The following is a 23,962-nucleotide window of genomic DNA, read 5'->3' on the forward strand; positions in this document are numbered from 1 at the left end:
ACATACATAGGTTTATTCATTTCTTGTATTAATACATTTGTAAGATATTTCAATGAAAGTGTTTAGTTTAAAAATAAAAAGACTGTATACTTTTCTTTTTTATTTCTTTTGTGTGTTGGACATTACATACAAAATTTAAGTGTTCAACTACATTAATTAAAAATATTTTAGTTAATTTCTTTCAGGGCAGACTTGATACTAAATGAGTGTTGTAACTGTGGAGAGCGTCAGTCTGACTGATTTCTTCTGATATATCCAAACTAAGTTATGAGGAATCAGAGATGTGAACTGAATGGGGAATTTTTGTCCACATTTTCACCTCTTTGAATTATTTTTGGTTCTGCTACTCTTACCTCTTGCTAAAAATTGCCCTTTTGGTTTCTAATAAAATGTCTTTACTTAGTGAAAACATAATTTCTTATGGACTATACATAAGAATAATACCTTAGATTTGCTTAATAATTTTCTACTGTAATCCAAAGGCCATTTGTGACTTATTTCTTACCATGTGGTAATCCTTAAGTGTTTTTGCTAACTTCCTATGAACTAAGCCTATTCAGCTTGTGTGGCACAAGGGTATATTTCCAATTACTCAAGTAAGAGTTCTTAAATTATTTATATATTTAAATAATGCATATGATTCACTCAGTAATATATAAGGAGTTAAGTTACCTTTGGATTTACATCAAAATACAAATGAAACATTAACTGGTCAAATCACTTTGTTTTTTAATGTTAATTTCTTTGTGTGATGATAAAATGTGGGTGATAAAATGTGCTAAAGATACAAAATAGCAAAGAGAGCAAAATGTTAGAGCATTCTTCTCTTTATGTAGAAGAGTCATGGGGGACATCTATATTAGTTTGTATGCACCAACAATCAGAATAAACGCTCATTGTTAGAACATATGAGATTCAAAATGATTTACAAAAGTTCAATTCAGCTGCATTAAAGGTCTGTCAGATTCAAAGTCCCACTTTCATGAAGATTGTCAGGACTTCTTAAATTCTCATAAGAAATCTTCATACGGCAATAAAATTGTTTATTTTAAAATTTTAAACTGTACTACCAGGGGTAGTACAGCGATCAGGTGTTTGCCTTGCACGCGGCCAAACATGGACAGATGGTGGTTCGAATCCCAGCATCCCAGATGGTGCCTGTGCCTGCCAGAGCGATTTCTGAGCACTGAGCCAGGAGTAACCCCTGAGTGCCACTGGGTGTGACCCCAAAACAAAACAAAACAAAAATATGTATTTTAACATGCAGGTTAGGATAAGAGGTATCTATTGTTTTCTATAAAATTTTAACAATTAATGGGTGAAAAATGTTTCCAATGTCCTAAGTTTATATATTTACATTATTTATCTATCCCTGTTTCTCTTTCTGCAGTCCAAGCTGATAAACAGATGTTAGCAAGAGTAGCATTATAATTAGAACTCTTTCTGCTGAGGTCAAGTCATCTACCCTAGCTAAGAGGAGTTTCTTCTCAATATATTCTAAATTGTTCAAATGAATAAAAAAAATAGCCACATACTAATTTTTAGGGAAGTAAATTATATACTTTATCATTAATGTTTGCCATAGAATAAGTTTACATTTTGCCCATAATTTTTAATTGTTTAGAGTTATTATATTATCTAATGATTATGGTGGAAAAAAAGCACTGTCAAATATTTTTAGTATTTAATCACTTTAATCCAGTGGTCCTCAAATAGTGGGGCATGCCCTTCAGGGGGTCACAAGGCTCCGTAAAGGGGGGCGCGTTTGACCTCGGCAAACACTGTCATAACAAGTTAACCCCGTGTTTATGTCTCTGGATGTCTCTGGATGTCTCTGGAGTTGAGAGTTGCTGTGTCCTGCTACAAATTCCGCTTCTAAAAGCTATGCATTGCAAAACGTGCTCATTGTAGCCATTAATTAATCAGACATCACCTCTGATAAAAATTCAGCTCAAATTATTTTATATATTTTTGTTTTGCAGGTTAAAGTTGTTTTTTTAATAAAGATACCATTTACAGTTGTGGGGGGGGCTCGAAAAATGTTTTCTTCTTCCTAGGGGGGCATGACAGAAAATAATTGAGAAGCACTGCTTTAATCTTGATTAGTTCAATGTTAGTTAATAGATATCTAGTAATGAAGACATTTGTTTGTACTATATTTTTTATTTTTTGCTAATGTGAATTAACTTGCACTTACCAGAAGAAACATTGATAAGTTTAGTAAAAATGTATTTTAGAACACATTTTGAAAGTGTTCTATTTTATTAATGGGTTGATATTCATAGTCATGTTTTATCTGCTTAAAGATATCCTATATTTTAATTATTTGGGTATTCATGAAACTTGGGTAAAATAGTAAGAGAGCCAGTATCTACACAAAAATAGATGACTGTTTTAGCAATACCTTGTTCTGTTTCCATCTTGATGTAGTTAACTTTCACTAAACAGGCTGCTCTAAAAAGGGAAGGAAAAACAAATTGATAAGATAAAACTGTGGGGAATTCCAAAATAAATACTGCTATCTGACCTTTCATGATGGCCCAGTTAAGCATTTTCTTATTATGGTATCAACTGGTTGCTTTATTTACTAGGATAGAACATAACTAAGGCAAAACCTGGCTGATATCTTTGTCCTACAATTTTTCAGTTTGCTAGCAGGCTTATAGTAAACTTTCTCCCGTATTTCAAAAAATAAAATACATTAAATAAAATATGTTTGAAGAAGATGGGACTTTAAATGAAAGGACAAATAACATTTTAAAGTCCCCCTTTTAATACAATTGTATCTAGAGCTCATTTTTGCGTAGAAAGTAGCTCCATCATTGTTCTCTCAAAGGAGCTAGTTTGAAATCTTTGCTAGAGTTTTATACCATAGAGTTTTTGTCTTGGTGAGCGATATGCACTGGAGAAATTAACTATTTAGGAGTTCTCTTCTATTATAACCACCCTGATTGAAGCCTCCATAATATGTTGCAAAAAATAATCATCAGTCACTACATTTCTCTTTTTAACATGATGTCCATCACAAAAACCCATTCCTTTATAGCTACTTCTTATTTTTATGTCTTTGTAAATTATCATTAACCCCATTCTCTTATCCTGCACTGAGATGAGCCAAGAAGATAATATCCACAACATTTCCATTACTTCTCTAAAGATAATGACCATTTTGAAAACCAGATAACCCCCCATTTCTTTAAACAACTCCTTCCTCTTTAAATCCACATTAGCTTTCTCTTGTCAAATTAAACTTTCTTCAGACAAATCAGACAAAATCATTTAGAACATGCAAATAAAATCAGACTAAAAATAATGCAAAATGTTTCTTTTTTTTTGTTTTGTTTTGTTTTTTTTTTGGGCCACACCTGGCATTGCTCAGGGATTACTCCTGGCTGTCTGCTCAGAAATAGCTCCTGGCAGGCACGGGGGACCATATGGGACACTGGGATTCGAACCAACCACGGTGCTATCTCTCCAGGCCCGCAAAATGTTTCTTATCACTTATACATGCTCAATAATTCATTAATATTTACCGCATATTTTTATTCAGTCAGATTTTCCAAGTTATTAAAGAAATATTGTTTTTTTTTTCTTTTTTTTTTTGGTTTTTGGGCCACACCCGTTTGACGCTCAGGGGTTACTCCTGGCTATGTGCTCAGAAATCGCCCCTGGCATGGGGGGACCATATGGGACGCCGGGGGATCAAACCGCGGTCCTTCCTTGGCTAGCGCTTGCAAGGCAGACACCTTACCTCCAGCGCCACCTACCCGGCCCTATTAAAGAAATATTGTAATGGACTAAACACACATCCTCATTCCCTCCTAATTCCCTAATTCAGACTCACATGACACACATGACACTGTTTCTGGACCTAAATAATAGGATTGTGGTCATAAGATTAGATACAAATTTCTCCATTGTCTAGAGAGACATTATATAACTCTTCTACATTCTTTAGCCCCTTGCTTTAAAGCAGGGGTCTCAAACTCGCGGCCCGCGGGCCCTCTGTACAACATTTTGTGGCCCTGCCCTAGAGGAATCTTTTTTTCTTTTGTTTCAGTTGTTTGGGTCCATCCCCCAATGTTCAAGGCTTACTACTGACTTTGCACTCAAGGATCACCCCGACTTTGCCTCCTGCGGCCCCCAGGTAAATTGAGTTTGAGACCCCTGAAAGCAACCCTTTTCCTTTTTTAAAAAAAGAAACTAAACGTAAATGTAAAATCACTTACAGCTGGTTTTTTTTTCCCCCACCTGGTTCCTAATATCATCATTTGAATTTGTCAATTTCTACGCTGTTCTTTGTACATGTGAAGTTTTACTTTGGTTCTAAATGAAAGCTGGATTTCACTATTTCATGTTTGATGTGGGGAAGAGATTGCTATTATCTCCCCCTTAATGTCTCTTTACTTAAATCTTTCTTCGCATTTGATATCTCAATATCAAATTGATATTGATATCAAGTTGATACCCCAATCAACTTCCCTTTCTCTTATTTTAAAATCGTATTTTCAGGATGCAAAGAATCCAGTTGCTTGCCATTTCAAACTTGGTCAGTCCAGCATGCCTATATACAAGTATGTTGTATGCCACGCAGTAAACTAAAATTTGTAAGTAAAATAGCCAATCTCTATTCTCCAGAAGCATAAATAGACAAATAAGATCACATTTGCAATGTAGTATAGCAAATGGAGACTCTAATGGGCATAGATGTCGAGTAATTCATGGATAAAGTTTATCATTACCCATAGTTCCTAGGGAGAAATATGATGTTTCATAATAAATGTTTGGCATTCTAAAACTGAAATGTCTTCTTGCTGGGTAAATTAAGGATATCTTCAAAGAGAAGACCGTCAAAGTTCAGACTACTGCAGTGTTGTTGGACATAAAATGAGACTTTAGAATTTCGAATTAAATGACCTCCAATGTCCTGTCTAGTTAGAAAACTCTTATGCCAGTAGGTTTTCGTTTGCAATTCACTGAAAAATCTAAATAGTCTAGACCTGTTTTGAAATCCATTTTAACAAATGATCCATAAAATAAATAAGCACAAAATTAAATTTTTTGGAAAAGTGGTCTAACTGTAGAACTGAGTGGTCCCATAAAATATTAATTTGGTCCTAGTGTGGAAATGTGAAATGATTGTTAAATGAGTCAAGGCCTTATTTGTGGCCTTTGGCTCATTTGGTAAGATTACCCATTAGCCTTGTAGGAGCATAACACGCATGGCCAGGCAGCTCATGGGAGCGTCCTAACAAATGTTAAATAAAAATTATCTTTCACTTGCCTTAGGAATATATTTCTGTTATTTTCAAAATAAGACTGCACTCAGGTGTAAAGTCTCAGTCAATAGGAAAATAATTATATTGGTTGTGCATAAAATTCTGAATCTCATCTGCAAATGTGTTTCTCTAGTACTGTTTTTGATGCTTTTTATTTGAAGTTTAGAAGTAGAAGGAATGTTGAGGCTCTCTGACCATCACTTTAATTTTACATTCCGACCTATAGAATTCTCCTTCTGAACCATTCAAATATATATACATATATGTATATGTATATACATATAATATATACAGGGCATTTCTTCTTGCAGATGCAAAAAGTTATTTTTCTTAGTCCTAAGACATTGTTTTTTTCTCCTTCACTTATTAACTTTTGTATGATAAAAATCTCTTCTCTATTTTTCTATTTTATCTATATCATGATAATAATAAATTTAATAACTGTTCTTAAAATCTGTGTCTGCTAACCAATCAGGCTCATTCAATATTCCTCTAGCATGTATAGAGAAGAGACCGTGCTTTTTCTCTTTGCTCTTTTAATGAGTCTTCCCACTATGGCTCTAAATATTAACCAGACCGGTTGATCTCTTAGGTCTGGCTGTTATAGAAATATCTAAAACCTTTTCTGAATTTTAAAATGTGTGTTTATTATAATTCAAACTATTTGCCTCCATGTAAACTCAAATGGAAATGAATCTTCTAAAATAGCCACATTTTCTTCTTCCCAAATATACATCTGGCATTTAAAAGAAAAATAATTAATTTGAATCAGAATCTGCGTTTCATGACATCAAACATCTGGATAAAAAGTAAAAAAGAAAACCAGTAGATGTTTTAAAATATCTAAGTATTGTATTTGTAAAACAATCAAGGCGGTCTCAGTCTTTCTATTTAAACATCATAGCTTGCCATCAGTTTTTTCTAATAGAAAACAATATCAATTTCAGAAATAGTGCATTCTCTAACAAGTATCTACTGAACATCTCTTATGTAGAAAACAGTGCTAAGTGCTATCATGTTAAGATTAAATAAATCTTGAACTTTGTTCTTAAATGAATTGCAATCTGGCGAAGTACACACATATACATAAAAGACAATGTGGAGTGAATCAGAATACGAGAAGGGAGCAGGGAAAGCTTGATGGAATTTCAGAGGGAAAGACTACTTCCAGCTGGGGAGAAATTTTCACTAGATTTGGAATGAGCATAATGAGTATGCTCAAGTCATGGAAATGGAAGCATAAATAGTGTGATTCCAAGTTATTTGAAATGCTCTCTCAGCAGGTAGGATTTTTGTATCTGAAATAAAATATCCTAAATTACAAGGTAACTGCAATGATTTTGTGTATTTGTTATTTGGTGTGGGGGGGGGTGTGTTTGGGTGTTATACCCAGTAGTACTTAGGGGTTACTCCTGACTCTACCCTCAGAAATCACCCCTAACAGCCTGGGGGGACCATGTGGGATGCCAGGAATCAAACCAGGGTCTGTTTGGGGTTGTCCTCGTGCAGGGCAAACACCCTGCCAGTGTGCTATTGTGCCGGCCCTATGCATTTGTTATTATTATAGGCCTTTGATTTTGAAAAGTGTTTAAGGGTAGTTCTCAGGCCTTTTGATTAGCACAATTATATTTCTCTTTCTAAGAGTTCAAACTTTACACGATGCCTTTCAAGAGGCATGTTGAAACTTTCTGTATGGTCACTTAAAAATGTGTGAAAATTCTACCTCTAATCTTACTCTTCTAATTTACTGTACTAATTGAGATGCTTTTTTATTTCTTTTGTTTTGGAACCACACCCAGTGCTTCCTCCTGGCTCTGTGCTCAGGGATTCTTCCTGGCAGGGCTTGGGGGGTTAAGTAGGGTGCCAGAGAGTAAACCTGGGTAAACTTTTAAAAAGAATTCTGAGATGGTCTGAAGCTAATATAAAGCCAAGGATTAAGAACATTGACACATTACTTGGATAGAAGCGAGGTGTTTTTCTTTTTCTAAAGCACTAGGGTCAATCCAACAGTAAGCCTGGGACCCAAAGTATAATAGTCAAACTTGAAATGTGCTTATTAAGGAGGCAAACTAGGTGCTTGGATTGTGTGTGTAGAGGTGAAGTGAGGAGGGATTCAAGCTGGGAACATGGAAGGATGGATGCTGACACTGGTGGTGGAAGTGAAGGTTAAATTTTGTGTGCCTGAAACTCTGTTGTCCACAATTTTGTATATCATAGTAAAATAAATTTCATTTTTGTTTTCGATTTTTGTTGAGGGGAGCCACACCTAGCAGCGCTCAGGGGTCATTCCTGGCTCTGAGCTCAGAAATCGATCCTGGCAGGCTCAGGGGACCAGATGAGGTGCTGGGAATCAAAGCCAGGTCCTTCCTGGGTCTGCCACGTGCAAGGCAAATGCCCTGCCTGCTGTGTGATCGCTCCAGCCCCAGCTAAACCAAAATTCAAGTATTTTCCTCTATGCTTATTTTGTTTATAGGTATGGATTAAAGCAAAACTGTTTCACCCCCTCTTCTTTCTTCATTCTGTTCTTACTCCTTTTTCTCCATACCCTTCTTCTTAAAAACAAGCGATGAACAATCATTTTTTTAATGTGGAAGGGGAAAGGGAGTAAACAAATTCCAGGTAATTAAAACTGTGTCATGTGTGTTGGTTAGGACTGATTTATTGGTTCAAGTAACAAACTAGAAGGTAAAGGGTGGCTGGTTTTAGATAAAACTTGATCTAAGTGAAGAAATAATGTCAGTAGTTTATTATTTATATTCATCGCCTCTTTCTTTCATATAGGCTTGATATTCAGCTCTGCTCTCCATTTGGTGGCACCAGTAGCCATCAGGAACTCTAAGCACATGTTATTTGGGATTTAGTAGCACCCGTGTAAAAAATAATCTACCTCACTTCTCTTGGCCTAACTTGGGATCCCTCTTTAGCACAGTTTAACATTATGATAAAATAGATTGATTGGCTACATCTGTGACTTTGGCCACCCCAAAACCCATTTCTAAAGTCAAATCATGGAACAGTTACCAAAAGGAAAAACAAAATGATGCTTCAATTATAATTGTCAATATTAGGATAGTAAATATTTTACTCTAAATGGAATATTGGGAAAGCAGGTAGTTTTCCAGCTTATTCACCTTAAATAAAATGCTTACAGGGCTTCATATTAGAGTAGTATTACATGGATTAAAATCAAGTTCACTTGGATTCACTCAGTAGACTATATGTTGGAAGGAAGGGAGGGAGGGAGGGAGGGAGGGAGGAGAAGCGATAGTCATACTAATAAATTTCCACGTATTCATTTCGACTAAGATGCTACCCAATCAATTGCTTGATCATTTGTCTTAGAGCTATATGACATCAGTACAGAAATATTTTGACAAATTATACATTGTTCATCAAACATAGCATCTAGTAAACTTTATAAGTGAGTCAGTGAGTCGTACTTATAAGATAGAGTAAGAAGAGGCAAGCAATGTACTGTTTTAAAGAATATCCAGTAAAACTGCTACCATAATATAAAAAGGATATTTGATCATGTAAAATGTTGAATTGCTATATTTAAAACATCAAAATTTTTGTTTAAATTTTCAGAATAGACTCAAAATTTTAAAAATTATTAGAAGCAGTTTTACATAGTATATATAGCATATACATATACACATATATACATATATATACATATATATAGTGTAAGTGTCTTCCCCTGTACATTACACAACATGAATTCAGGTGATTATGCAGATCTTTTCCTTGTACTGTAAGGAGTACATAGATATGCATATGTGAAATTTTTCTTATCAGTTTTACTAATATTTAAAATACATTGTTCCATATTTTTTTCACTCAGTATTTGGGGGACAGTCTTTTGGTGAGAACATAACATTTCACTTAACTATGATCCAGTTGATAAATACTCAGCTGCTTTCATTTTTTCCATTTATTTTCTACCTTTAATTGGTGAGAGTAGTAGGAATATACTTGCAGTGCTTTAAAACATCAATACAAAATTTTTAACATAGAATATAGTTCTTGACAAATAATTTTCTTTGGGACATTATTAGGGAAAAATGAATCACAAATGAATACTGTTATTAAGTGACTTTGTCCTTAATTTTCTCTATTAATATAAAGACTTTGTAGCTCCATTTCCATGTTCTAACTTCCCAAAAAAAGATGGAGAGAAGAAGGTGGCTTAACTAAGATCAAATCTTGAATAAAGTCACCTTATTTTCAAATATATCTTTAGGGCAAAAAGTTATTAAAACATTTTCATATCTACATTGAATCATGAGCTACACAGATCTTATTAATTTATGGAATAGTAATATTCAGAGTAAGATAATCTTTGTGACTCACTTTTTCTATTTAGCAGTGGCTTTAGAATTTCGGGATGTAAAAAACTTTGGCCTGTGCTAGTTCTTTCTTGATGAAGGGAATCATCATCATCGCTATTAGGTTACCGTGCATGTTCTTATAAGTAAATTGAACCACCTCTGTGCCACTGGACCAGAGGAGGCTGGCCTCCAACAGTGAACAGACTAAACTATAGCTTTAGTCCAAAATATGGAAACTGACAACAAATTATAGCTTGTGGTCTACTTCCAGTTTTCAAGTGCAAACATACCAAGGTTTATTTTAAATTTGAACCAGTCAGACATTTAGTAATATACATCAAAGGAGAAGTGAAGGCTTCCCATGTTTATTATTTCAATATGATGTCTGTTCTAATAAAGCAGAAGAATGCATATGATAGACCATGTAGTTGAAATTCGCTAGTTCCATAGTTTGGCCTTAAGTATATACATCTATTTGTAAATTAATCCAAAACATATTGCCATATTTCCAGCTCCTCTGAAAGCTGATTGTTTTCCATCTCTTTTTTAATTTTAGAAGTATAGTGGCTGTCTGCCAGAATTTCAAATAAACAGTCCACTCCATGTACAAAAAGGGCATAGAATCATGAATGCTCAAAAACCACAGAACATTATTTTGCTAAGTTAAAATTATTATGGTCTTCTTTATTAATTAAAAAAAAGCCATCTGTGCAAGGTGAATTTGGTAAGGTCCCAATTTTTTTAAGTGATGGTGGATGGAATTTACAATTACTTCTATAGAGAAATTACAGCGAAGGTCTGCCCAACATAAAGTGCACTGTTGATATAAATTGGTGGTCATTTGAGTACATTTCTACTAAAACACTGGAAAGAATCCTTATTATTCAATCAGAACTTGCCACTGTACTTGAAAGATTTTGCTTTCCTCTAGTATCTGTATTCTTATACTTTCTTCTCATACTAAATCTCTACCTTGTCTGTGCTTCTCTCTTTTCATACACACATGTGTAGAGACAGACAGACAGACAGACACACACACACACACACACACACACACACACACCATATACACTCTACGTTTTGCCAGAAACATCTTCAGAAAGTGCTAGCCACAGGGAAAGCCAACCCTGTCCATGGAAACTATACAGCATAGTTGATGCAAATCTGCATGCTACAATTAAGTCCTCATCTTCATTTCTGGTATTAACCGGATTTATTTCTAGGAAGCAAGTAACCTGTAAACCACAACTTTCCAAATCTTCAGAGGCAGGGAATATCCAAAAGTATTCTTGTTGACATTGGCAGGAGACAAGCAAGATTTGGGGTCTTTGGGCAGTCCCCCCAACCAGTGTTTTCAGTCAATTAAAATTTGTACCCTAGGCCTTTTCCAGTATGAAGCCACCCTGGCGTCTGCGATGAGCAATCCTTCTTGTTTGTGCAGCCATTCATTATCTCCATTACCAAAAGGAGAACAGAGGACAATTACATTGTTTGGACGAATCAGAGTGTTAGGAGGAGTATTTGTCATGGTGGCAGAGAGCAGCACCTGACAGGCAACGATTGATGGCCAGGAATGAATGTGAGTGGCCAAAGCAGCCTCATAGGATGCAAATTACTGACTGTGGATTCCAATTTATCCTGTTCATTTTTCTTGCCCATGCTGAAGACCATTAGTGGTTTTTGAAGCAGTGAAGGGGTCATTACTAATGTGGGTAGGCTCGAAGCAGGAGGGGGAAGGAGGGGAAAAGCCTTCTGTAATTACACAGCTTTCAGGAACAGGCTGGAGGCCCTAGCCAAAAAAGTGTCAACACCTTGCAATCAGAAAAATTTATTTTCATTTTATGCTTAACCCATATTAACTCAACATTATCATCTTTCTTTGTTAACATTTGCAGAATATTAAAAGCCTAGCTTTTATACTAATACAAATCGAGTTAACCTCTTTTGCCATACAGGGGATTTTGTTTAACCTAATAGTATTTGGGTTTGCTAATAAGTAATTACACAAATTCTGGATAATGTACGCTATTATAGAAGATGAAATACCTGAAGAATAAGATCTTAGATGATTGAAAAACATTCATTCTCTCGAACACTGGCATGATTAGAATGCTCTGAATAGAATACTTTGTTGTTCTGAATGTCACCCTTTCATAATGTTGATAGGAAATATTTATTACCAAAGGCTCTCTAGGTTATGAAGAACTGGTGTGCTACGTAAAAGTTTACTTTTCTATCAAGGAACCGAGTGCATTTAAAGCAGGAACTTAATTAACAAACATGTAATTATGTACATGCCAGTAGTGCCTGTTAAAGTGTAGTCTTCTCAAATAACAATCATTCAGATGAGAGAGGAGAGTGGTTTAATGATGGGAGGATGGTGCATCATAAATGCTGGTGATTTGTCATGGGAAATACAGTATTAGAAAGCACTAAATCCTTTGACTTCATTCTCGTAGTGCCCCACTGTAAGAGGACATGTGAAATTTCTCTCTGAAGTATTTCACATAATTGACTTCTTTTGACGAGTGGTCATTGTGTGTGACCCTGTAAACCCAGCACAACATCCAGTTAAAAAAACGAAAGAAATTTCTACCATCTTTCGAGGAGTCAACATAAATACACTGTTAGTAAACTGTGTTCTGATTGAATTGGTTGCCATGACTTCAGAAGTGCTAGTGACTGTGTGCTCTTACTTTCCAAACTTCGAATGTCTGTAACCTCAGAGTACCTAGGAAATAATAGGTGGAATACTTAGATTGAGCCCTTGCTCACAGATATGTAGTCTAAGGGCTTTACATCAGAGGGTTTTTTTTGGGGGGTGGGGGCATGGGTTACATCTTGCAGTGCTCAGGGGTTACTCCTGGCTCTGAGATCAGAAATTGCTCCTGGCAGGTTTAGGGGACCATACAGGATGCTGAGGATTGAACCCAGGTCGGTCCCGGCTGGGCCGTGTGAAAGGCAAATACCCCACCACTGTGCTATCACTCCAGCCCCTACATCAGTTTTTTTTTTTTGTTTTTTTTTTAAGGAAGCAAAATCTAATGGTCCTGAAACGTATTCCCTTAGTAAATGAAAAGTTCATAGATCTCCAGGATTCTGACGCCACCACAAAAGTGCTTTAAAGCTCAAACTCGCTGAAAGAAACCCAATGACTCAGACACCATCCTTTTTACTGCTGCAGACCCCCTGCACCCCCACATGTATGTAAAAAATGGCAGGACTTCTCATGCGGGTTTCAGAATTCTTATTCCTGCCCACATTTCTCCAGCTAAGATTTAAAGGAAAGAAAAGAGCTATGACTTAGAAAATGAAGCTGTAGGTTCAAGAAATCACACAGTGGTTTCAGTCTTAGAAGTAAGTGACTCTTTCTTAACTTCTGATACATCTTTTAAAACATTTGTTTTTTCATTAGCATCCGTACCCTTCCGAAGAGCAGAAGAAACAGTTAGCGCAAGACACAGGACTTACAATTCTCCAAGTAAACAACTGGTGAGTGAACCAAAAATCAATGTTTTTCTCCCGTGGCTAAAATTAGTCTCCGAAATAATTGCTTTCTTTTTTTTGTTTCTGAAACAAGAAAATCCAGGAAGAGAACTTCTGAGTCTCTTCCCTGAGGTATGAGATCAGTGTTGCTTAGAGAGAAGGAAAAAGGTCACTAGAAGCAAGATTGGGGAAAGGCTTCTTTCGCTTGACCCTCTTGTTCCCCTCTTTTCCTGTCTCCTCTCTTCCTCCTCCTCTCCACCTCACTTTTCCCATCTCTGGTGCTTGGAAATTTTCCTAGTGAACCACAAATCCTGTTCAGGTCATTGCTAGTGAAAATAGTTACTGTGGGTGTTGTTTCGCTTCTGTTTTCTTTTTTTCTTATTTCTTTTTTGTAGTCTTCCTAGTTCTCAGTTCTGAGAAGGTTTCTTTTGTGCAGGCTTTTAGTAGCCATGTAGATATAGGCTTTTTAACATCTTCTAATTTTTTTTTTAAACCCAGGGCTGGGGGAGACAAAACATTTTTTCCTTTTTAGCTTTGCTTCCTGGCAGATTACTCGTGTGGGGTTCATGGACCATCACCCTTTGTATGTGGCTTAAAGGGTAACTGAGGAAAAGGAGGGGCAGCGGATTAAATAAAATGATCACAGTGGCCAAGAAATGATATAGGAATTACTTATCAAAATACTGGCCCAGGTTTTATCAGCAGCTTAATTTTGTTCAGGACATTCTTGGGGTGATGTTCAGATTAATTGAACTGACAGTTCTCTTTCAAAATTCAGGGAAAGTATTTGCACGGATTTCAGGCCTTATACAAACTTAATTACATGGAACTCCATTTTATCATTCTAATTCCATGTAGCAGAGGTTGTATTTACAAATGAGAAGTCTCTGCCTTTATTCACAGCTTTCCTTAATATATTTATCAAAGCAGGTTCATTTACAAAGTGCTCTATCTGTGGGATACAGGCAGGCAGACATTAACAAAGCTTTTAGGTTTATCAGGCTCGCTGCCTGATGAGCTACCCGAGGGTCAATTGATTTTGTGGTTCCGTGATTCATTTTTTTCTCATTTTTCTAGGATCACAATGAGAGACATGCTTGGAGAATTAGCCAGTTTGTCTGCCTTATCTGTCAGGCAATTTTTTTTTCCCAGGGAAGTCAAGCTACTTAAATTGGCCACAGGAACTGCCGTTATCTGACTTTAATGCACCCTATAGTGTGGGTAGCATTTCAATTACACCAGTAACCAAAGCTTAGCTGCAGCCCTTTTCATGCCTAGTGCTGTACAGAAAGTGATGTGCCTACCTACAGAAGCAGAAAATTGAGTTGCCTTGCTTCTGTCAGGGTGATTAATGCAGAAATAAACTGCTAACCTGAAAAGAAAGGCAGAAAGGAAGGAGAGACAATACAGACTTGATTTCACTTTCATTTTCTTCTAAAGATTGGAGCTGTGTACATTTAAAGATACCCTTTCGACCAAGAAACTCGGGATCAGGCCTATAATCTTCAGCAGGGATGTGTTTGTGATTATAAATTGAGATGAGCTTCAAGAGCAAATATATGTGTACTCTCATTTTGGTTCCTAGCACAAGTTATCAGTGGTCTAAGACAATAAACACATTTGTCCCAATAAGAGACTTCCTTTCCTGCATTTTTTTTTTTTTTTTTAGCATTCTGGTTACAAAGGAAACTTTGGCATACACTCTGGTTCTTGATACAGGGAGTACTGCTTTAACGTCGTACTTTGAAGTACATTTTTGGAAAGTTAAGGAAGAGTGTGATGAGAGTTTTTGAGAAAAATGAAACAATTAAACATGGCTATTTGCCTTTGAGATTTGATCTTGCTCTCCTTGAAAATGCTGTTCCATGTCACCACTGCCAGTACTTGATGTAGTTGATTATACTGAAAGAATGAAGAGGCTCAGGTTTGTATATAGATTGGCATCCACAATTGGACATGTGATTGGAAACTGGAAGAAGTACCCTAATTTTCAGAATTCCATTGAATCCCAAGGTATACCCACGGAATCCTGATCGTGTAGGTTTCCTGTTTTCCTATTCCTGGAACCTTACTTCCTGTAAGATAGTAATGGTCAGGGTGTGACCATTACCCTATGGCTTAGTTTACATAATATGGTATCAACAGTGACACCTAGGTCCCTAAAAAATTATTTCACCCAGAAAAACCATATAATCTTGTCCTCAGATTTAATTCTTAGTCAACAGCCACTGTATCTCCAATAAATAAGGAATGGCTATCGAGCTAGTGCAGCAAATATCTCTAAACACCATCAAAAATTCAATAGAGCAAGTTAATTTCAGAATTTTGAAAAGAAATCAGAAAGAGAAACATTTCAGCACATTTTGAAATGTGCAGTACCTTGAAGCACAGCTTCAAAACAGAGAAAGCTGCTCAACCTCAGTTTGAAATTCCTCCTTGTCAGTGTTTTCCATGCAAAGTGAATGCTGAAAAGGAGATAGTAGACTATAAATTATTTTTTCACCCCTAAGAGATTTCAGTACAAAAAAAAAGTGTATTCAAGAATACTCTTTCAATTAAGTAAAATAGAAAATTATACCTTCTTCTCTGATGGAAGCCAGGATTTTATAGTAAGTTCCTATAGGACTTGAACCCAAAGAACCAGGAGGATATGGAGAACACACAAATAAGAACATCGTGGAAAACTTGCTGTTTCAGTACTGCTTCTCTCCTACCTCTTAAATTGTAATGGCCACGCAAGGTCTCGGTACTTAAGCTGCTCTGTAAAATAACATCTATGGTAATAAGCAGTAGAACATGGCTTCAATGCTTGATGAGAGCAATAAGCAGTAAAAACATACCTGTTAAGGTCAGTCTATAATCTCAGAACAAATAAGCAAAAGGAAGTTTAGGAGATAATTAAATGAATTAAAGATGTGTGTTACCGTGGCATACAATGTTAGAAACAATTTTAATGGACTTCTCCAGTGTATTTATAGTTGGGAGCATGCAAAAAAGTAATGATGCGGGACCGGAGAGATAGCATGGAGGTAAAGCGTTTGCCTTGCATGCAGAAGGTTGGTGGTTCGAATCCCAGCATCCCATATGGTCCCCCAGCCTACCAGGAGCGATTTCTGAGCGTAGAGCCAGGAGTAACTCCTGAGTGCTGCCGGGTGTAACCACCCCAAGAAAAGTAATGATACCACCAAGTCAAGATGTGATTTTAGGAAAAGAGTAGAATTTATGACACATTTATTTTTTCCTACTGTTCACCCTCAGAATTCCCTAAGTTATCAATGATCTAACTCAGGCTTCTTCAAAGAATGATGGTCTACTCACATCCCCATTGTAGGCACTTCTCCACTAACGTTATTCGCCAGTACAAAGACTGGCTTTCTATGTTAGGAGCTGGGGAAGAGTCAAATCAGCTGTGAAACAAATGGAAGTGCATGCCTTGAGAGAGAAGGGAGACAAATTAATATACTCATCTGAATAACCTTCTCACGCTGGAGAAGCAAACATGGTGTTGTCTGAAGCCTAATTATAGCTCAAAGGGTAATAGAGCATGAAGGGTAAGCACTGAGTTCCAGAACTGGACTCTGGTATTAAATGGTTGCTTCCACCATTTGTCAGATGTTTGAGTTTCAGCAGTTTACTTTAAGCCTTAGTTCCTGCATCTGTAAAATGGGGACAAGTGTAAAATATACTATCGTAATACTTCAAGAAATGCTGTTTACTAGGTGTTTAGCAGGCTCATGCAATAGATGCAGAGTATTATAAAATTAGGTAAAATAAATAACGGTAAAAATTGAGATTATTTACACAATGATAACAAGAAATTAAATAGCTTCTCAGTTGCAAGAGTTTTTTTGCTGGGTAAATAGACACACTGAAAAGGAAGTAAAATTCTAAAGCAGCAAAATTCTAGTTTATATTAAACATGTGTTGACACTTGGCTTGTAGTTTGTGTTAGTGTTCTCTCTTTCTCTCTATAGTTCTTTGATATCACTGAGGAATTAAAGATTAGGGAGCCCTAGGATGTGTGAATGAGGTGTCAAATTCATTGAAAATGTTATGAAGGGACGTTTGGAATATTCAAGCTCTAGTACTTTCTTAGCTGGTATGTTTGCAAGCATTCATTGACAAAAACTTACTTTAAGTTACTTTTTTAAAAATGAAGTTCTTGGGGCTGGAGAGATAGCACAGTGGTAGGGCGTTTGCCTTGCATGAAGCAGATTTGAACAGATGGTGGTGGTTCAAATCCCAGCATCCCATATGTTCCCCTGTGACTGCCAGGTGTGACTTCTGAGTGCAGACCCAGGAGTAACCCCTGAGCATCACCGGGTGTGATCCAAAAACCAATAAAAAAAAGAAGAAGAATAAAGTTCTGGAGGCTGGAGAGATAGTAGAGAGGGTGGGGCCTTTGCCTTGCAAATGGCCAACTCAGGTTCAATCTTCAGCATTTTATATGGACCCCTGAGCACTACAAGAAGTAATTCCTGACTGCAGAGCCAAGAGTAAGTAAACTCTGGGAACTATCAGGTGTGGCCCCCTGAAAAATATTTTCTAAAATTAGGAAATTTTTGGAATAGTTTGTTGGCATTATTTTAAAATAATTTCAACAGAGAACTAGTATTCATGAAATACAGAAATATCTTAACTTTGATTAAAAAATAGCTTGAGAAAAATTGTGGCATTTCTATATTCTCATGTGACTTTGCTCAATGATATGACAGTTACAATATTAATCTCTTAAGTTTCTATTTCCATAGATTTATTTACTTATTTATTTATTTATTTTGGTTTTGGGGTCACACCCAGTGGTGCTCAGGGGTCACTCCCTCCTGACTCTATGTTCAGAAATGCCTCCTGACAGGCTTGGGGGACAATATGGAATGCCAGGATTCCAACCTCTGTCCGTCCTGGGTTGGCTGCGTGCGAGGCAAATGCCCTACCACCTTGCTATCTCTCTGGCCCCTCCATGCTAGTTTTAAAAGGAAAAACTGTATACCTTTTTTGTTGTAGTTGATATTTTTGGAGAGTCACACTCAGCAGTAGTCAGGAATTACTCCTAGTGTTGTTCAGGGGTCCATATGGGGTGCCAGGGATTGAATCCAGGTTATCCGTTTATAAAACAAGTATCTTACACACTATGATATCTATCCAGCACCCAAAATATTGTGCTTTTAAAACCATACTTTTCTTTAGTAATGATAACATATTGAAATACCAGCAAATAAAAACAATAGGGAGTTTTACAAAAGAATTCAGGTATCCTAGGACTAACCAGCTTACTTTCTTTATCTAAGGCTATCTCCAGGGCCCCCAAATAGAAATGCATGAAATTTAAATTTCATAGAGCTTTGTAGGCGAAGGTGGCTTGGGGATTTTCTTTGTCTAGTTGATTCAATGTGTTTGTCTACCCTCTTGAACATAAGATATTAAATATCTTCATGCTGTTTGCTCCACTTCCTATCAAGATGTTATAACAACCATTCTAGATCTAACCGCTCTTAAGAATTAGACATCTGCTTTGTAGAATTTCCTCGAGGAAAGTGCTAGCTTTACTTTGCCTATTTTAGTTTTGTCACATTGACAAATTCTTCTAAAGTGTATCGAAGCTTCTTGAATTAGGGTTATCAATACTAGAGCACTCCTGTGTCAGGAAGAGTTGTTGTAGAAATCAGTTTCTTTCTTTTTTCTAAAAGATTTTCTTTTAATTTACAAATGCGACTTACAAATGTGTCTCTAATAGAGTTTCAGGCATACAGTGTCCCAACACCAGTCACACCATCTTCCATCATTGCTTCAGGTTCCCTTCCAACGCCCAGCTTGCCTCTTGAACAAATGCATTTTTGTGTTTGATTATTATCATGTGGGCTCCGTGCTTATAGTATTGATGGCTCTGTGGTTTAGACACATACATAGACCACACCTCTACATCATCAAAATGCTCAACGTCCCCTTACTCCTTTGACCTCCTGTCGGCCTCTTTTCTCTCCTGTGTTTTTTTTAATCTATCTTTTTCCTCTTACTTTTATTTCCTTTTTCCTATATGTATATACATACATATAGCCTCCCCTCCATTTCTCTCTAACACTGGCCTTTTCATTTCTAAACTCCAGAGCCAAGGATTTTCCCACATTTGGTAGGTGGTATTCCTTTGCCATGTTTTTCTCTATACTACTGCTCATCCAGTATTTGAGATCCTCTAGTATTTGTTGTTCTTCTAATTTATTTCACTTACCACGAGATTCTTATGTTCCATGTAAGATGCATAGAAATGCCTGATTCCATTGTTCTTTTTGACTATATAATAGTCTGTTGTGTGTGTATAAATACTACATCTTTATTATCTACTACTCTGTCATTGTTTCTGGCCTTCTTTCCTTTCTCTTTAGGAAGTTTCATTAACTACTGAGCTGGTTTGGCCTTCTTATGCATGAAATGGAATGAGGTAGAGATAAAACATTTGCAGGGCCAGGGGTTAATGCACTTGTCTTGCACACAGGCAACTCAGGTTCAATCCCTGACGCTGCCTCTATTGCACCGAGCACCACCCAGAATCCCTAAGCACAGAGCCGTGAAAAAGCTCTGAGCACGACCAGGTGTGGCCTACCCCACCTCTGTCCCCTCCTAAAGCATTCGCACATGTAAACATGAAGGTTCAAAGTTCTCTGAAAATGAAAGTACTATTAGAAGAACTTTTGAGCCCCAATGAAAATGTGAGCAGAGGGCAGAAGAGATAGTACGGTAGGTAAGTTGTTTGCCTTGCACATAGCTTGCTGGAGTTTGATCTCCTGGATCCCACCCAGAGTGATCCCAGAGCTCAGAAACAGGAGTAAGTTCCGAACATAGCTGATACGCCTGTGGATATACCCAGATCCTATCCCCTATCTAATGTGGACAGTGCCCTAAGGAAAGCAATCATTTTGTTAGAAATCCATCAGTCCAGAGAGATTTGATCCCCTCAATCTTTACGGTGCTGTTGGTATCAGAAAGGCAATCAGAGTGTTCTAGGTGAGTTGTAAGACAGAGGTTGCTTTGGGGTTGTAAGTCCGTGAATCTCCAAGTCCCTTTTGAAGCCCGCAAGTAATGGGAGGCTGATTAAGTGAGGGAAGTTGCTCTCCTCCACAGCAAAGGAAAGTCATGCGCAAAGGTGTGTGTGTCGTCATTCGCAGCAAGAAGAACAGACACCACGAAATATGTTATAAGATTAGGACATTGAGAATAATCCGGGAATTGAATAAAATCCCTTTGTAGTAAACATATGGAATAATTGGCCAGTGGTGCAAGAAATCTAAATGAGGTGCAGAGACAGCTGGACACTTTTATCTCAAGAGAGAAAGCATTGAAGTTGGGAGTGAGAAAGCAGGAAGGTGGAGTTGAGATAAAACTACAGGGAACAAGCCTGCTGGACACAATATCCTCCCTCTGCTCAGCAATTTCTAACCCTGGCCATTTGTTAAGCACATAGCTGCTATATTTGGCAAATATTTCCAATAACATCTATGTTTCTGAATAAAAACCCATTTGAATCTCAAGTCCTATTTGCCAGGTGCTAGATTCATTGTCAGCATTTAATGTGCTGAAACTGCCGATGCTGAGAAAAGGAACACAAAAGAGCCAAAAGAGCGTGCTGTTGAACTGGAGTTCGGTGAGCTTGAGGTGAAGTGCTGCTCTTGGCTGGGAAATACAGTGATTGGCCAGAGGCCGATGGCAAAGGGTGCCATTTCAGTGAGCCCTGCGAAGTCTTTTGCTAAGCCTGAACCTTTACTTACCCACAGTGAAAGGAGTGACAGGAATAAGTCTGTGTCAGCAGTAGAGTTTCCATGCTTTTTCCATTTATGCATAGGTTCTGATCGCTTTGTTTTACAAGGTCAGATTGTCATGGGGGGGGGGCTGCAAATTATTATTTCTTAGAGGTAAATGAAAAGGAGGTGGAAAGAGAGACTAAAAATTGTGAACAGGATAACATACACAATTAATGTTTAACCAGAAGGATTGTTCTGAAATTTAAATGGATTTCACTTTGCTCTGTCTCTAGCAAATGTAAGTAAAAGTGACCAGGGCATTGGCACATGACATTGCCAATTTTGAATAGGAGGTATTATTGCCATATTTTCCCATTTCACTTTCTTCCTGCAGTTGAGTCATGAAATTCTCAAGCTGATCTGCAAATTGCAGAGATATTTATTGTACCCAGGCATCTGTACCTCCAATCCATTGCCTTGTCAGATCAGCATTTCTAGACACCTTCCACCCTGGAAGAGATGGAAGCACCAATTCCAGAAATTGAGATTCAGTCCAAATTGGGGCAAGCAGCTCACACTCAGCAAGAGTCCTTTAAAAGTGGTAAACAAAAGGAGTAGAGGAGGAAATAAAGAAAGGGTATGCCAGGAAGGGGGCTCCAAGGGGAGGTTTGCTGCAATCCTTTACATTCAATTATACCAGCTCCTTTGTGCTCCCCCCTTCCCTCTGCAAAGAAGGAGTGAAATATGGTTTTCATAGCAAGCTGGCAGCATTATCTCAGGATGCATATTTCTTCACTGGGTTGGAATGCCAATAAGGGATGAAGGGCTCCTCGGTTAGAGGAAAGTACAGTGCTACAGAGAAAACACAAAACAACCCAGAAGGAATGCAACAAGTGTCTGACACAGTTCCAAAAAATGCCCCTTAAGAAAATATTTAAATGAGAACTTTGGGGAAGAGAATTGATCTCATACTAAAGTTCGTGTCCCCCCCTTTCCCCCAAAAGTCTCTGAATATGAAAAGAAATCTGGGCAAAACTGCAAACTAGTTGGATATTAGAAGAATTTTAAAATTTATTTTCCTCTCTTTTATTGATGAATATAATAAACTCTGCAGACAAGTCCAGCATTAGACACAGGCGCTACCTATTTCTAAACTTCATTATACCAGTATTTGGAAGAGAGACAAGGGCTGCTCAAAGTTCTTTATCTACCTCAGTTGGCATGATCCACATGGCTTCTGAAAGTAACACAGAAATCAAAGTCTGTATTTTAGTGGGTTACAAGAAGGAACATCTTTGAATATATTCTATAATTCTAGGAACAATTATTAAATGTTCCTAATTCAGTCACAGATCAGTATAAACCTTTTTAAAATAATTTAAAATATTTCTATTTTTAATTAGTTAAAATTATTATGTTTTTGTTTTAAATTATTTTGTTTTCTTTAAATTATTTTGAAGAATTTTCAAGTGCAGAAAATAGAACTCTTCAAAGTGCAAACGTTAGACTGAGCTTCTAAGTTAGAAGATAGTAAAAAGGAAGATAAAAAGGCAGGGTAGAATTTGCAAGTGTTTTTATTTTCTCTAAATCTTTTAAAATTAGAAGCCTGGGCTGTAATAACCTGATTCTGAATTTTCAGTTCTTTTTACTATTTCTAGCACATTTCCCCTTCATTTCTTCCATATACATTGTACGGTATTTTAAAATTTTATTTCAGAAACTTAATTTCAAAGAAAATCCAAGCTTATAAATAGTCTTTAGGAAAGATTCCTATTCACTTCATTCATTCATTCATTCATTCAGGCATTTATTCACTGGTGAGCGTTCTTTTAAAAATGAATTTGCTCTAAGAATTGAGAATTTGCTCTCTTAATTAGTAAATGTAGGCCCTATTAATCTCTTGATCTTGAGGATTTATTTTATTGTTGTCATTGTTTTTATTGTGTTAGATTTTTCAAGTTGGAGCAAGCAAACATCAACTAGGTGGGACATCCTAGTACTTGTTCCAGAAATTTTATCCAAATCATGGCACTTGAAACTATTTTTGCTATTTTCTAGAAACAACAAGAAATCATTTTTATCTACAAAATTATTAGAAACTTAGATAGAAAACAAATAGACAAAGTGAGATTTATTTTACTATATAATTTTGCCTTCTTTCTATTTTTCTTTTTTTGAAATAGAATTTTTTAATTGTATCTTATTTTTTAGAAATAAAACTATTTTGCGAAATAGATTTTATCTGAGAGTTTGCTTTTTCTTTTGTGCTTGTTTGTTTTTTTTGGTGTGTATTTATCAGTGTCATTATTACTAACTGTTCAGTCGATACAGATTTACGGCTCTGGCCTTATTCGGAATCATTAATTCTGTACTCAAGTTAAAACACATGCAGAGTTCTTTCTCTTTTCACTGGCAAAGTAAACATTGAGAGATATGAGATTTTCAGTCTGTCTCTAGATACAGCTTATCTTTTAGATAAGTCCATGCTAGCTGAGGTTAAGGCTGTTTAATGTCTACCTCTTGACTTCCAAACTTCCTTAAAGCCTTTAGATAAGTAAAAACTTAAGTAGTAATTACTAAAGGGGAGGGGAGAATCCGAGGGAGAGCTGTATATCACTCCCCAAATATCTAGATTCAGATCTAACTCAAAACCCACAGGTGAAAAATCTTTTTAATGGGTTTCAGCTTAATACTTGAGCAAGGCCCTGGCCATTGCGACAAACATACATACATACATACATACATGCATGCATACATACACACACACAAAATATATATGTATATATAAAAATATATGTATTATGAAATACATGTATATATATCATAGGAATGACCGTCAGAGGATTCCTTTCTTCACTATGGAGTAATATGTCTTCCTCAGACATACTTAGCGATGTTTGCATAACTTTGACCTGACCGATGTGGATATTTTGGCAATTTTAAGATTAATTTGTCATCTCTATTAAAGTTGGATTTTTGACATCCTTTTTACTAAGAGTTTATGAAGCACATAGTTCTAAAAATCTGCATATTATTTTCTAAACTTCAGAAAAGTGCTTTCTTCAAAAGAGGAGGCTCTGTAATTCCATAGTAGGATGGATGAGAACATACCCAGAGATGTTTGCAATGGACA

General features: G+C 36.7%; 1 protein-coding gene across 2 annotated transcripts in view; it reads left to right on the forward strand.

Moving 5' to 3' along the window:
• MEIS2 (Meis homeobox 2) overlaps window positions 1-23,962 on the forward strand; it is a 242,889-nt gene that overhangs the window by 152,829 nt on the left and 66,098 nt on the right. For both annotated transcript variants that reach the window (XM_049790038.1, XM_049790039.1), the window contains exon 9: window positions 13,026-13,102. In XM_049790038.1, the coding sequence (XP_049645995.1) occupies window positions 13,026-13,102 (77 nt within the window). The remainder of the gene's footprint in view (window positions 1-13,025; window positions 13,103-23,962) is intronic.

The sequence above is a fragment of the Suncus etruscus genome, chromosome 16 (assembly GCF_024139225.1).
Source record: "Suncus etruscus isolate mSunEtr1 chromosome 16, mSunEtr1.pri.cur, whole genome shotgun sequence".
NCBI classification, from domain to species: Eukaryota; Metazoa; Chordata; class Mammalia; order Eulipotyphla; family Soricidae; genus Suncus; species Suncus etruscus.